Below are 16720 nucleotides of genomic sequence, written 5' to 3'. Positions count from 1 at the left end.
TAGTGGTCCACACAGGGTTTTAGGATTCATAAATGGAAGCAAAGACTACAAGAACAAGAAGGTTATATTGAACATGTATGTAAACATTGGTGAGGCTAAAAATGCATCCATGTTCCTTCACTTTAGGAAGGATGCAAAGTTCTATAGAAGAGACCAGAAATGGTGGTTACTATAATGGTTGCAGGGTTTTAGCCGTACTCTGGAGAATGCAGGGGTTGCTCTGTCTGGACAAAAAACATTGAATACATATTTATCATTTAACTATCTATCTATCTATTCATTTTTTTTGGGATACAGTGCTGAACAGCCCTTTCCAGTCCAACAAGCCACTCTGCTCAGCAACCCACCTATTGAACCCTAGCCTAATGACAGGACAATTCACAATGACCAATTAATCTACTGCCCCATACATTTTTGGAATGTGGGAGGATACCTGAGCACCCAGAGGAAATCCATGCACTCATGGGAAGGACCTGCAGAGAGCAGCCGAATTGAACTCTGAACTCTGACGCACTGAGCTTTTCATAAAGGTTTGTAAGATCATGATGGTTAAGTAGAGGGAAGATGCTCCTGTTAGCAGTAGTTCAAAGACCGGAGGAAGAAACAAACACTTGGGGGGGGTGGGGGATAAAAAGGAGAGATGAGACCTTACAGCATGCGGAATAATGATCTGGAAAGCAAAAAAAAATTGCCGATGCTGGGACTTTATAAAAAGAAAAACACGAAAGCATTCAGTAAATCAGGCAGCATCTGTGGAAACAGAAACGGAGTTAATATTTTGGCATGAAGTTCCCTTACCAAGAGACTTTGACCTGAGACATTAACTCTGTTTGTCTTTCCATGATTCTGGTCTGAAATTAACTGTGTAGAGCAGTGATGGAACAAAATCAATCCGAGCCTTCCAAAGGAAATTGGAATAGTGCTTGAGTGGAAAGAACCTGCAGGGTTATAGGAAAAGGAACTGACTGGATTACTGCTGAGAGCTGGCACAGATTCCAGCAGACACCTGGCCTCTTCCTGTGCCATAATCATTCTACAAATTCATTAGCACTCTTTAGGTTACATATCATTCTGAGAAATACCAAGATCATGAACTTCACTATGTTCAAAATGTCTTTGAGAAATTAATATTGCTTTCATTGACATCTGATATAATTCACATGATATGGCGATGTAGGGAAGAAAGCGAATGAAGAAAAAGGCGGGAGCCAAAGGAGTAGACCCGAAACGCGGCCAGCAAGGAGTAGAGATAGATAGATAGTGAGAGAGAAATGCGTCCTGCCAAAAGGTTTTGGCCTGAAATATCGACTGTACTCTTTTTCATAGATGCTGCCTGGCCTGCTGAGTTCCCTCAGTATTTTGTGTGTGTTGCTTGGATTTTCAGCATCTGCAGATTTTCTCTTGTTTGAGAGAGAGGTGGATAGATTGATAGAGAGATAGATAGAGTGAGAAAGAGATAGAATAGATAGAGAGACAGAGATAAAGAGAGATAGAGATAGATAAAGAGTTAGAGAGAAATATATATATATATATATATATATATATATATATATAGATAGATAGATAGATAGATAGATAGTTAGAGAGCGAGAGAGAGTCAGAAAGAAACAGAGAGAGAGAGAATCAATGAACCACAGGCAGCCAGCCAACCAAAGGGTTAAAGAGGTGAAATTGACCACTTTTCAGAGGCCAGTGACTTTCTTGCAGTACTAGAACATCTGTGCTTTACAGCCTTTAGCAGATGGCTGTCGAGAAGTTTAAAGAGACAGTATCGCTTTTGTTTGGCCTACAGTGGCTGTTTGTTCCATCTCATAAAAAACAATCTCTGTGACAGCCCCTCCCCTTAGCATAATCATATGCTTTATTTTATATTTTAAAGGAAAGTAATTGAATATTTAAATCTTCAATTTGAAAATTGTGTCCCATTAAAAGTAACACAGTTTTATTTGTGGTGAAGGCCAGTTCTCATCAGTGAGCATTAATGTGAAAAAAGTGTAATGGGATTAATAGGACAATCCTAAGGATACTGTGCCTTTAATTAGCATCCTTTTCCTGAAGGAGCAGATTTACCACAGTTACAGATTTAACAAACTGCAAGAGAGCAGGACGATATTTTTTCACGCAAAGGCTATTGAAAGGTACCTAATAAAATGGCTTCTGAGTGTATGTTCATGGTCTTCTGCTGCTGTAGCCCATCAAGGTTCAATGTGTTGTGCATTCAGAGTTGCCCTTCTATACACCACTGTTCTAACACGATTATTTCAGTTACTATCACCTTCCTGTAAGCTTGAACCAGCTTGGTCATTCTCCTCTGACCTCTCTCTTTAATAAGGCATTTTCACCCACAGAACTGCCACTCATTGGATGTTTTCATTGGTTTTTCACCCATTCTCTGTAAATACTAGAGACGGTTGGATGTGAAAATCCCAGAAGATCAGCAATTTCTGAGATACTTTAGCCACCCCATCTGGCTCCAACAATTATTCCACAGTCAAAGTCACTTTGATCACATTTCTTCCCCGTTCTGACATTTGGTCTGAACATAAACTAAACCTCTTGAGCACATCTGCATGCTTTTATGCATTGAGCTGCTTTCATATGATTGGCTGATTAGATATTTGCATAAATGACCAGGTATGCAGGTGTACCTAATGAAGTGGCCACTGAGCGTAGATCTGCTTATCCATCCACAATCCGTACCTAAAACTTTCAGCATCAGTCCTTCCTTTCCCACAGCCCCTCGGAATAATGAGCCAACATAGCTGTGAATAATTTGCAGATAGTCACGCAGACTGTGGATTCAGCTAGAGTGAAGATAACCACACTGTATAAAATTAAATTGATCCACATCAGGTGCATTCCAGCTGTGCAAGAATTAGCACTTCTTTCTCCCACCCCCCACTTATAGAAGGAAGTTTCACACACAAAATGCTGGAGGATCTCAGCAGGCCAGGCAGCATCTAGGGAAAAGAGTACAGTCGACGTTTCGAGCCAAGACCCTTCATCAGGACCCTTAGGATACGCGGCTATGGTAGCGAGTCTGGGTGAGCATGTTAGAGGGCAGCAGAGATCACAGAGGGGGAGCAGTGAGACAGGGTTTCACTGACCTCCTGTCAAAGGGCAGATTTAAGCTTCTTCAGGGTAGGCATCGCTGGAAGAGACTTCGCAGAGTAAGTAGTCCAATCACAAACAAGAGAAAATCTGCAGATGCTGGAAATCCAAGCAGCACACACACACAATGCTGGAGGAACTCAGCAGGCCAGGTAGCATTCTATGAAAAAAAAAGTACAGTCGACGTTTCGGGCTGAGACCCTTCATCAGGATGAAGAAAGTTTACGCAAACACGAGGAAATCTCCAGATGCTGGAATTTCAAGCAACACACATAAAAGTTGCTGGTGAACGCAGCAGGCCAGGCAGCATCTCTAGGAAGAGGTACAGTCGACGTTTCGGGCCTAGACCCTTCGTCAGGACTAACTGAAGGAAGAGCTAGTAAGAGATTTGAAGGTGGGAGGGGGAGGGGGAGATCCAAAATGATAGGAGAAGACAGGAGGGGGAGGGATGGAGCCAAGAGCTGGACAGTTGATTGGCAAAAGGGATATGAGAGGATCATGGGACGGGAGGTCTAGGGAGAAAGAAAAGGCGGTGGGGGGGAAAGCCCAGAGGATGGGCAAGGGGTATAGATGGCCCTATGCTCTGTCCGCCAGAGAAAGCAAGATCTCCCAGTGGCCACACATTTCAATTCCACGTCCCATTCCCATTCTGATATGTCTGTCTATGGCCTCCTCTACTCTCAAGATGAAGCCACACTCAGGTTGGAGTCACAACACCTTATATTCCGTCTGGGTAGCCTCCACCCTGACGGCATGAACATCGACTTCTCTAACTTCCGCTAATGCCCCACCTCCCCTTCGTACCCCATCCATTATTTATTTATATACACACGTCCTTTCTCTCTCTCTCCTTTCTGTCCCCCTCACTATACCCCTTGCCCACCCTCTGGTTTTTGCCCCCTCCCCCTTTTCTTTCTCCCTAGGCCTCCTGTCCCACGATCCTCTCATATCCCTTTTGCCAATCAACTGTCCAGCTCTTGGCTCCATCCCTCCTCCTCCTGTCTTCTCTTATCATTTCAGATCTCCCCCTCTCCCTCCCACTTTCAAATCTCTTACTAGCTCTTATTTCAGTTAGTCCTGACGAAGGGTCTCGGCCCAAAACGTCGACTGTACCTCTTCCTAGAGATGCTGCCTGGCCTGCTGCATTCACCAGCAACTTTTATGTGTGTTGCTTAAAAAGTTTACTCTCGCTTCCCTATTAATGTCTCATGATACTAGGACCCACCTGCAGAGGGCGTTTTAAAATCTGCACAATTCTTCCATGTTCTGCAGTGTTTGCATGCATTCCTGTGTAGAGGGTGACAGAGGAATCACCAGACCTGTGCAATCAAAAAGATAAGCTTTTACACTAGATTTGCAATACTATGCCTAAAGTTAATGACTTCCTTTAAGCATTGCAAATGAATTTTATTCTTCAAGAATGTAATTGATAGGAAGTGTAAGATGCATTTACAGTACTGTGTTAAAGACTTAGGCATATATACTGTATATAGCTAGGCTGCCTAAGACTTTTGCACAGTACTCTAGTAATTTTAAGTATTGCACTGTACTGCTGCCGCAAAAAAAAAATGACATGTGAGTGATGATAAACCTGATTCTGATATGGGTCTGTATTATGGACTGAGAGTGGGAAGGGGACAGGGAGAGGGGAGGGAGAGGGGAGGGAGTGGGAAGCACCAGAGAGACGTTCTGTAATGATCAATAAACCAATTGTTTGGAATTAAATGACCTTGCCTGGTGTCTCAGGGCTGGGTGTGTCTGGACTCACGCCACCCACCTCCATGTTGACAAATACAGTACTGTGCAAAAGCCTTAGATACCCTAGCTATATCAACCTTCCGCATTTGGAAACATGGCTATCCTGAAGCCAATATTTGACATCAAACCAACATTTCTGCAAGAAACACAATCTAGACATTAAATCATGGTCGAAACATCGACTTCTCTAACTTCCGCTAATGCCCCACCTCCCCCTCGTACCCCATCTGTTATTTATTTTTATACACACATTCTTTCTCTCACTGTCCTTTTTCTCCCTCTGTCCCTCTGACTATACCCCTTGCCCATCCTCTGGGTTCCCCCCCCCCTTGTCTTTCTCCCCGGACCTCCTGTCCCATGATCCTCTCATATCCCCTTTGCCAATCACCGGTCCAGCTCTTGGCTCCATCCCTCCCCCTCCTGTCTTCTCCTATCATTTTGGATCTCCCCCTCCTCCTCCCATTTTCAAATCTCTTACTAACTCTTCCTTCAGTTAGTCCTGACGAAGGGTCTCGGCCTGAAACGTCGACTGTACCTCTTCCTAGAGATGCTACCTGGCCTGCTGCGTTCACCAGCAACTTTGATGTGGGTTGCCAGACATTAAATCACTGTTTTTGTGGGATCTTGCTATGCAGCAACAATCCTTCAAAATAACTTAGGTTGCTGTAAAACATTTTGGGAAGATTCAGAAAAAGAGATGTGAGTGGAGTATAACTGCAAGTCTTGTGATAAAACCAAGGCAGGTAGTAGGGTTCAGCTAGCCATAATCCAACAGAACAGCACAAGCATCTTCTTCCTTCAGGAAATAACCTTTACAACCTCATCCAGTAAGTCACAAAGACTTTCAGTCTGCTTTAGTTGTTAGTGGAATTTTTTATCGATCTACAGCCCCTCAGTTCCAAAACGCAATTCATTTTTGGTAATCTTCTCCCTCTCTCTCCCTCTCGGCTGCAATTGTATCCTGATGCTCTTTGTTTTATTTCAGAATCAGAATCAGGTTTATTATCACTGGCATGTGACGTGAAACTCGTTAACTTAGCAGAAGCAGTACAATGCAATACATAATCTAGCAGAGAAAAAAATTAAATAAAATTAAAAGAAATAATAATAAATAAACAAGTAAATTAATGACGTATATTGAATAGATTTTTTTTTAAATGTGCAAAAACAGAAATACTGTATATTAGAAAAAAGTGAGGTAGTGTCCAAAGACTCAATGTCTATTTAGGAATCGGATGGCAGAGGGGAAGAAGCTGTTCCTGAATCGCTGAGTGTGTGCCTTCAGGCTTCTGTACCTCCTACCTGATGGTAACAGTGAGAAAAGGGCATGCTCTGGGTGCTGGAGGTCCTTAATAATGGATGCTGCCTTTCTGAGACACTGCTCCCTAAAGATGCCCTGGGTACTTTGTAGGCTAATACCCAGGATGGAGCTGACTAGATTTACAACCTTCTGCAGCTTCTTTCGGTCCTGTGCAGTAGCCCCTCCATACCAGACAGTGATGCAGCCTGTCAGAATGCTCTCCACAGTACAACCATAGAAGTTTTTGAGTGTATTTGTTGACATGCCAAATCTCTTCAAACTCCTGATGAAGTATACCCACTGTCTTGCCTTCTTTATAACTGCATCGATATGTTGGAACCGGGTTAGATCCTCAGAGACTCGGCACCCAGGAACTTGAAGCTGCTAACTCTCTCCATTTCTGACCCCCCCATGAGGATTGGTATGTATTCCTTCATCCACAATCAGCTCTTTCATCTCACTGATGTTGAATGCCAGGTTGTTGCTGTGGCACCATTCCACTATTTGGCATATCTCACTCCTGTACGCCCTCTCGTCATCACCTGAGATTCTACCAACGTATCGTCAGCAAATTTATAGATGTGTCAGTACCTCCAGTTGAACTCTGTCTTTTTGTGTGTTTCCCCCTAGCTGTCAGTCTGTGCTTTTGTATTGCCATGTGCTCCTGTCCCCGCTCCTGCTCTACTCCAACCCCTGTATTACTGAGTACTCCGTCTCTCACCTGTTTCTCATTATTACCTGTATTGCTGCTACCTGAGTCTCATTGTGCTCCACCTATCATCTGCCTCTCTGTTTATTGCTCAGTGTATTTCAGTCCTGTGTTTGCACCTGCTTGTTGCCAGATTGTGCCAGTGAATTTTCCTGAGCCTTTGTATTTGTACTCTGTCCATCTGAATATTGAGTCTGCCTGTTTCCTGATTCTGGTTTCTGGATTTCTCTAGACGTTTTGATTTCTGCCTGAACTTTGATGCTGACTTTGTTCGTACCTTGGGATTTGTTACTCAATTAATATCACTGTGTGCACAGCACTGGGTCTGTGATTGGATCCCTGCTCCAGTGCCCTGACAAGATGATATTTGAGCGATGTGTAGCCACACAGTCATGTGCCTATAGAAAGTAGAGTAGAGGCCTAAGCACATGCCCCTGAGGTACGCCAGTGTTAATTGTCAACAAGGAGGATATGTTATCACCAATCTGTACAGATTGTGGTCTTCTGATTAGGAAGTTGAGGATCCAATTATAGAGGGAGGTACAGAGCCCCAGGTTCTACAACTTCTCAATCAGGATTGTGGGGGAATGATGGTATTAAATACTAAACTATAGTCAATGAACAACATCCTGATGTAGGTGTTTGTATTGTCCAGGTGGTCTAACACTGTGTGGTGAGCCATTGAGATTGTGTTTGCTGTTGACCTATTGTAGCAATAAGCAATTTGCAATGGGTCCAGTTCCTTGCTGAGACAGGAGTTCAGTCTAGTAATGACCAAGCTCTCAATGCATTTCATCACTGTTTATGTGAGTGCAACCGGGTGATAGACAAGAAGTTGGAATTCCTAAGCTATTGAAAGAGCAGGAATTTTCACTGCCACCTCAAAAGAGGTAATGCACTGGGATCTTGATCCTGTCTTCAGGATCAAGACTGCTAACTCCTACTCCCACTGGTAGCTGATAAGGGCAATGTGGGTTCCAGAGACATTATCACACATCAGGTCTGAGCGTGCATGATGGAACAGTTGGCGGGGTGTCTTTCTGACACTCCCAAAAGAGAGACAGGAGGTTCTTTATGTCCACCAAGTACCAGAAAACACTCCCTCAGTCTATCACTACAGTATCAGTCTAGATGTCAGGCTCAAGTCTGTGTAGTAAATCAGTCACACCACCAAGAGCTAGGGCAGCCCTGAGACGGGCATCAGGAAGCAGCAATTCCCAGGTTAATTTCCTCAGCACACCAGGTTGGCACAATGGCCATCAAACTTAATCGAGTTGCTTGTAGGACCTGACTCTCAATTGTTTGTCTTTTGCCCCTCATTCACTCTAGGTGTTGCTTGTTGACCAAAGAGTGTCAGCTGGGACACGTTCAAGCTTCACTGAAGTTCAAGTCCACTCCAGAGACTTGAGCATGAAACCTATGCTGAAACTGTGGTGATACACTGAGAAGTTGCTTGAGTAGATATTAAGGTTCTCTAGTCTTTCTACTGGGAGCACCTATAACAGGTAGAAAAACAGATTATTTGCCCCATTAAGCACCTTCTTTCCCAGCTGTGGTACTGCATGTGGACCTGACACCTGGCCCTCACAGAAATGGAATGGAAAGAAGCCACCTTTGACCTGAATTATTGGCTAAGAGAATCAAAAATTCGACCCTCAGACTAAACTAGTGGTTGAAATCATGAAAGAATTTGATCTGTAGAAGTTGTCCATGTTACAACAGGGATACTTCAAAAATATTTCATTGCAGAGTTTGGATATCCTTGGGTTGTTTCTTAGATGCAGATTGCATGATACAAACTATTTTTCCCTAATCTATTCCCTTCAGTAATCTTCCATTTTCTGTTGTAGTACAGTCTTTGATTGAAACACTCCAAAATTCAAAGTCAATTTTATATTATCAGAATACATAAATGTCACCACATACAGCTGTGCGATTCATTTTCCTGCAGGCATACTCAGCAAAGCTATAGAATGGTAACTATAACCAGATCGATAAAAGATGCTGCCAACAATGGTCAGGATCTGGCCAGGAAAGATCAGCCCAAATTGATCATCGCTATCAATGCGAGTACCAAAGACCCTGGACATCTTCAAAGAGCCTACTGCACAATTTCCATCTCCGATCCCAGCCTGGACCTTGACTGACAGCACCTCCAGGCCGGTACCTTACATGCTGCCGCAGAAACCCCAGTCTCCCCTCCATCCCCCATCACTGTGCCATCTCGTTTCTCTCAGGTTCCACAGCCAGCTCTTGAGTCCTCGGAGACTCCACTTTCCTCTCAACCCACCTTCCCTGAATACCCCAATCCACCCCTCTCCTCAGACACTACCATCCCACTTCACCAACACCCCACCGATCCCAGCTCTCATTCATGCCCGGTCTTCACAATTCCCTGTGACCTTCCCCTCTCTGAGGTGGAATGTTCTATCCTCAGTATTGGACTCACCTTTGTCCTCCTGCGCCCACACCTCAGTGAGTTCCGCGCCCATCACGACACTGATCTCTTCTTCCTCCGTCTCCGTGACTTCTTCTTTGACAAGGACTCTCCACTCCGTAATGATGACCCTTTCTCCTGTCTCCAACCCTCCTCCTTTTCCTGGACACCCAGCTCTGGTCTTCTGCCTGCTCTGGATCTTTTCATTGCAACTGCCAACGGGACATCAGAACCGTCTTGAATTTGCTACTCCTCTCTCCAATTCTAACCTCACTCCTTCTGAATGGGCTGCTCTCCATTCTCTCTGCACTAATCCTAACCTGACCACCAAACCCGCAGATAACAAAGTGTGGTGTGGAGTCTAGTAGACTGACCTTTACCTCACTGAGGTCAAGCAACAACTCTCAGACACCTCCTCTTATTTACCCCCTTCAAAAGTACCTCACTAAGGAGCACCAAGCCATTGTCATATGATCATTACTGATCTTATTAACTCTGGGGACCTCCCATCCATTGCCACCAAGCTCATAGATCCCTTACCCCACACCTCCCATTTCTACCTCCTTCCCAAGATCTATAATCCTACCTGTGCAGGTAGACCCATGGTTTCTGCTTGTTCTGCCCCACCAGACTTGTATCTGCATACTTTGACTCTGTTTTAAGCCCCCACTGATTCGGTCCCTTCTTACCTACATCCGTGACACTTCACACACTCTTGATCTTTTCAATGACTTCAAGTACCCTGGCCCTAGTCGCCTCATTTTCACTATGGATGTCCAGTCCCTATACTCTTCCATCCCCCATCAGGAAGGCCTAAAAGCTGTCTGCTTCTTTCTGGAGACCAGCACCAACCAGTTCTCCTCCACCACCACTCTCCACCGTTTGGTGGAACTGGCCCTCGTTCTCAAAATTTCTCCGTTGGCTCCACCCGCTTCCTTCAAACTCACATAGGTCCCACCTATGCCTGCTATTTTGTCAGCTACAAAACAGTCATTCCCCAACGCTACATCGTTTTCCAACGCTACATCGATGGCTGCACTGGTGCTGCTTCCTACATCAATGCCGAGCTCGTCAACTTGGCCTCCAATTTCTACCCCGCCCTCAAATTTTTCCAGGTCCATTTCCGCCTCCTCCTTCCTCTTTCTGTATCTCTGGAGACAGTTTATCCACTGATATCTTTTAGAAACCTACTGATTCTCACAGATATCTGGACTATTCCTCTTCCCACCCTGTCACTTGTAAAACTGCCACCACCTTCTCCCAATTCCTCCAAATCCACTGCATCTGCTCTAGGATGAGGCTTTTCATTCCAGAACTAAAGAAATGTCCTCCTTCTTCAAAGAAAGGGTTTTTTTCTTCCTCCACCATCAATACTGCCCTGACCCGCATCGCTAACATTTTTGCACATCTGCCCTCACCCCATCCACCCACCACCCCAGCAGGGTTAAGGTTCTTCTTGTCGTACCATCCCATCAGCCTCCATGTCCGGCACATAATTCTCTATAACTTCCACTGTCCCCAACGGGATCCCATCACCATGAACATTTTTCCCTCCCCCTCACTCTCTGCTTTCCACAGGGATCGCTCCCTATGCGACTCCCTTGTCCATTCATCCCTCCCCACTGATCTCTCTCCCAGAACTTATCCTTGCAAGCAGAGCACATGCCACACTTGCCCTTCTACCTCCTCCTCCTTTGCCATTCAGGGCCCCAAACAGTCCTTCCAGGTGAGGCAACACTTCACCTGTGAGTCTGTTGGAGTCATATTGTATCTTGTGCTCCCAGTGAGGCTCCTGTATGTCGGTGAGACGCGACATAGATTGGGAGACTGCTTTGCCGAGCATCTAAACTGGAAAATGTGGGATCTCCCGGTGGCCACCCATTTCAATTCTACTTCCCATTTTCATTCCGACCTATCAGTCCATGGCCTCTCTACTGCCACGATGAGGCCACTCTCAAGTTGGAGGAGCAGCATCTTCTATTCCCTCTGGGTAGCCTCCAACCTGATGACATGAACATTGATTTCTTAAACTTCCAGTAATTCCCCCCCCCCAATTCTCCTTCACTATTCCCCATCCTTCACTATTCCCCATTCCCACTTCCCTCTCTCACCTAATCTCCTTACCTTCCTCTGGTGCTCCTCCCCTTCTGCTGGTAATCTTGAGCCATGCACACAAGATGGAGGAGCTTGGAGGGAGGTGGGTGGTCGGTGATTCGGGACAAAACACTGGTGAAGGTTATGAGGAAGAATTTTGGCTCACGAAGTTGACTACTTGCTTCCCTCCATGGATGCTGCCTGGCCTGCTGCGTCCCTCTAGCATTTTGTGTGTTGCTAAGGTCTTACTGTGTAGGCTGGGCTACTGGAAAGAGCTGTCATGATCTTGGTGGGAGTTGTGCCGAGGGAACTCCTCCATTTCGTCTTCCAAGTAGATGGAGTGTCAGCTTAATATCTCATCAGGTCCTTCATTAGCAAGAACATCAAAGGTTACAAGGAGAAGGCAGGAGAATGGGGTTGACAGGGAGAATAAATTAACCACAACTGACTGGTGGAGCAGACTCGATGAAGGTCCTGACGAAGGGTCTCGGCCTGAAACGTTGACTGTACCTCTTCCTAGAGATGCTGCCTGGCCTGCTGCGTTCACCAGCAACTTTGATGTGTGTTGCTTGAATTTCCAGCATCTGCAGAATTCCTGTTGTTTGTGTGAAGAACCCATCAACCTTCTCTTTAAGTATACCCAATGACTTGCCCTCCAGAGCCCAGCAGTCCATCACTGGACACTGTTAAGTACAAAAATGATGGTGAACTCCAGTTTGTATAGTGCCTGTAACATAGCAAATGCTTTCCATGGTGCCTTTTCGAAGTTTAATCAAATAAAACTGATGCCAAGCTACATAAGGAAGTATTGGGGCAGTTGCTGCAATTAAACAGAATTCAGAGTTCTCTACAGCCCTGTCTAGAGACCTCATTGCATTCTAATGAAGGGTGTCCGCCCGAAATGTCGACTGTTTACTCTTTTCCATACATGCTGCCTGGCCTGCTGAGTTCCTCCAGCATTTTGTGTACGTGTGTGTGTGTTGCTTTGGATTTCCAGCATCTGCAGATTTTCTCGTGTTTGTTGCATTCTTTCCCGAGCACATGATTCCCACCTACTTCAAACTGAGCTGGTCCAAAAAAAATTGCCATTGCCCTAGCAACTGTTTAGCAACAGAAAATTCAACAAGATAACACCAATCAAATATTAGTTGCTGGGAACCTAAAATAAAAGAGAATGCTGAAACTACTCAGCAGGTCGGACTGCATATACAGAGAGAGGGGCAGTTCTGGAGATTACTCCATCAGAATTTATCCAAGATGATGTACTGGTAACTACTACTCTCCTCATAGTTGCTCTCTAACGTGCTGAGAATTCATGACATTTCCTGTTTTTATTTTCGAATGTAACTACACTTGCTGCTAATTTTTGTCTGTGTGCGTGAATCCCAAGACCAGGCATCATCAAGCAAATAAACAACGCAAGCAAAACCAGCCGGGAGAAATTTCCACATTGTTAATGCCAAGAAGTTACACCATTGCAAAATAACGAAGGGGGGGGGGAATAAAGAGCTTTAAACCGATTGCTGAAAACAGTTCTGCGACCACTATTATACGAATCCAGGGAAAATATATCTTTCCATTCAATTATGCTAACAAAAACCTCTCATTTAAAATGTGGGAAGTCTGCAATGAGAACAAAGAACAATATTTCATCGCCAGGCAAACTTTACACCTCGGAGGCCACCAATGCCTTTGAAGACAAGATTGGCTTGATGATTGCCTCTAACTAACAACCTTCCTTCACTGATCTCAACCCTGATAAAGGGATTGCAGATTATGCGCTTGTAAATACTCGTCAGTACTGTTGATTGCACTTATTATAGGCTGCTGTGCGCCAATAGTGCTGACCGCAAGGCGGAGACTATAAGAGGCAAAGCGAAGCACTGGCTTCCCAAATCTTGCAACCTCAAACTAACATGTTGCATCCCCGCCTATTTCACATGGACGAGGCTAGCCAGGCATTTAAAGGGGAGGTGGAGAATGAAACCCACGAAAATGGCAAAAAAAATTTAGAACACCTTTCACCTCTTTTTTTTGGAGAATAACGTTTTTTTTGTTGGCTCCTTGACACGAAATTTACACACAATGTGGAGATTGCTAAATCCCACAGCCAACGGCAATGGCGAGATAAATGTTCTTTTCTATTTACACTGGCCAGAACATCGATGAGAACTCCCCCGCCTTTCTTCGAAATAGTGCACGCTGTTTAACTTCGTCTGAGCTTTAACCGAAATTCGGGACTTTTGACGATGCAGCACAACCCCCGTAAATCTACTGGACAGTGAGACATGGCAGCAGCTCAGATACTACCCATAGCCAACAATATTTAACACATGTATAGCTAGGTTCTTAAAAAGTTTTTCGACGAATAATTGCATTTTACATCTCATGTCAATTGTAATTTACACTCCTTTTATTGCCATAGACATTTATGACACACTTTCGGTTCACTTTGACCATGCGAGGCAAACAAAAATGGTCAGTCTCAATTCTCTGGCTTTCAGTCCACAATCTTGAAGGTCCTGTGGGTTTTCACAAAGTTGTGCGTTTCCACCAGTCCACACTTTCCAAGTGCTCATCTTTTTTTTTCAGCGCGGGTTTCTACCTCCACCACCTCACAGGTACTGAATTTTTATTCCTCACCTCTTTCTGAATGACATTTCTTTCACCAATGAACATTTAAGTTACCGGTTACCGATAGGATCCAGGACCTTGCTGTTCGCCCTATATAGCTACTGTACTCGTGATTTTCTTCACCTTACCTACCTTTTCATTGAGCCTTCAAAAGAAAACACCAACCTATACCGTCTTCCCATTTTCTGTAAGTGTTAATAAATACCATCATATTTTATTGGTAATTGATAAGTTTCATTCCTCTCGTTCTCTCCGATTTCTACGGAGATCACCCATTAAAGGGCGACGAACAAAATGGTCAGGCAGCATCCGTGGAGGGAAATGGACAGTCGACATTCCAGTACAGATGAAGGGTCGACTTCCTCCACAGACCCGCTGAATTTCTTCAGCAGATTGTTGCTATAGATTCCAGCATTTACAGTATCTTGTATCTCTAAAAGCATTGGGGAGTTAAATGAACGCTCTTAGTGTAGGCGCTTCAATGCCGCAGAATAGCTAGAATTCGCAATAAACAGTGGTTTAAGAGAAATGTGGTGGGATATGTGGCCTTTTATTTTCCCGCTTTTTAAAACGGACGACTCTCCCCTTTAATTGTAAAGGATCTAGTCGTTCGTGATTGGCCAGAGCGGCTGTCAACCAGGTTCGCCCAGCAGTTGGGTTGTCTCAGACGTTTTGAGCGACAGGCTGCGGCTGAAATTCTTGAGTTTTTCTTCCCACAGAAGGAGGGCCGTCCACTTCGCCGAGCAGTCGACAGACTCAAGCCGCGCTGGATGGATTGGCATGGGGAAAGGAAGCCGTTACCCTTTGGCTAAAAAGCTTTACTCGTCCGTCTTTGCTATGCTTGTTTTCTCAATGTGTCTGAATTCAGGTAAAAAAGATCGTGTATTTGTGAAAGAAACATTAAATATTTTGAAAGTAAGCAACTTTAACTTGCTGTGCTTCAGGAGAATATATTCAAGTATCACGGAATTTGGAAGCCCTTTTAAAAGTAGCATGCAAAAGTATCTTGGAGAATCTGAAGTTTACTCTGAGTTTGCAAAAACTTTTGGTAGTTTGGAAAAAGTTTTAAAGTTGTAAAACTGTTTCTTCGCTCTTTTGCTAATGCCCTACTCTTGTTGCTTGCAGTACGTTGCCAGCAGTGTAGGATCCAGCGATGTAACGCCGAATTTGTGGCTGCTACCTCTCCAGGGATTGGGTTGCAAGAGGAATCGGAGGGAGGAGGAGGTGGAAACGGCGGCGATTTCTGCATCGCGCTGCGAGCTTACTCGCAATGCACCAAGAAGACGGCCAAGTACTGCCGAGGGGACCTGGTCTATCACTCGGCGGTGCTGGGCATCAACGATCTCATGGCACAGCACAACTGCTCCAAAACGGGACCCACGGCCCCTGTGAAGCCGGCGGGCACGGAGCGGAGCCGGCTGCCGGAGCTGTGTAGCTACCAGGGCAGGGTCAACTCGCTAAGAGACGGTGGGCAGAAGCCCCCGAAGTTTGCACACTGTGGCTTGTTCGGCGACCCCCATCTCAGGACATTCCGGGACGAGTTCCAAACGTGCAAAGTGGAAGGGGCTTGGCCCTTGATCGACAGCGACTACCTGTCTGTTCAGGTCACCAATGTACCTGTGGTGCAGGACTCTAGCGCCACAGCCACCAGTAAGGTAAATGTGCTTTTACAAAGTCAAGCGAAGCCCTTCCACATTGCTCACACATTTAATCTCCTATGCTTTTGTTTCCAAGGGACTGAAATGCGAGTGCCCTCTGCCGAATTAAATTGGGATTTAGGAGCCTATCCAAACAATATACTGATTTTTTTAATTGTTGAAAGATCCCGAACGAAGGACGAGTTAGATTTCTGTTTACTGTGCACAGAGGGTTGTGGTCCGGCAATGAATTGCAATGGAAGCCGGTCATAATAATTTACAAAAGGAATTCATGGTTGAGGAGGAGGGAAAATAGTTTTGGGACACATCGGGGGTAGTGGGATTAATTGGACTACACTTTCAAAACTTGTAAAGAGTTAACGTGTGAATGGTTGCCTCTCTTGCTTAATGTATGGATGTGTTTTATCCCTTAAAGCAGCTGGAGTGGATTGTTGAAAAAATAGTTTTTGGAAGGTGTAGGAGTGTTTTTTTTTAAATTACCTTTTACTCTGCCACAGACTTGATTAATCACTGGCTCATAATTATTTATTTTGTCAAACAACCTCACTCCTCCAAAAGAATCCCTCTGAGCCATAGTTCATCTTAAATGCTGCCTTTTTGTGGTTGGCTTGTTTACTTAATTTCCCCCAATATATAGATTTAACTCGAATCAGTTACGGATGCACTTGAAGAAAATATTATTCTGACTCTTAAATAAAGATTTAACTTCATTTAAATGTGTGTGTATATATATAAAATCCACAGTCATTTATTTCTCCTGGTTGGACATAATGGGTTAAATGACTAAATTTCTACAATTAATTTCTGTTAACGGACTAAGTTTGCTGCTTGAGCTTGTTAAATTTGAAGCGGTAACAAAACAGAAGTTGTATAAAGGAGAGACTGCAGTGAACATTAAGAACACAGCATCCTTGTCCAAAGACGGCAGTCGACTGCCAGCACAGGCACACTTTGTGACTTTCAAATGACATCGGGTGGCTTGTATCCTACAATGCTCGGTAGCCATGGCAATGAAACGT

The 16720-nt window shown here is 44.6% G+C and overlaps 1 protein-coding gene across 1 annotated transcript in view; it reads left to right on the top strand.

Annotated features, from left to right (window-relative positions):
• Positions 1-16720, top strand: part of rgmd (RGM domain family, member D) — a 148340-nt gene that overhangs the window by 107671 nt on the left and 23949 nt on the right. The window contains exons 3-4 of the mRNA XM_063032033.1: positions 14763-14911; positions 15169-15698. Of these exons, the coding sequence (XP_062888103.1) occupies positions 14763-14911; positions 15169-15698 (679 nt within the window). The remainder of the gene's footprint in view (positions 1-14762; positions 14912-15168; positions 15699-16720) is intronic.

This window comes from Mobula hypostoma, chromosome 24 (genome assembly GCF_963921235.1).
Source record: "Mobula hypostoma chromosome 24, sMobHyp1.1, whole genome shotgun sequence".
Taxonomy (NCBI): Eukaryota; Metazoa; Chordata; class Chondrichthyes; order Myliobatiformes; family Myliobatidae; genus Mobula; species Mobula hypostoma.
Note: the sequence above shows the minus strand (reverse complement) of the source record. Positions and strands in the feature narration are given on the sequence as shown.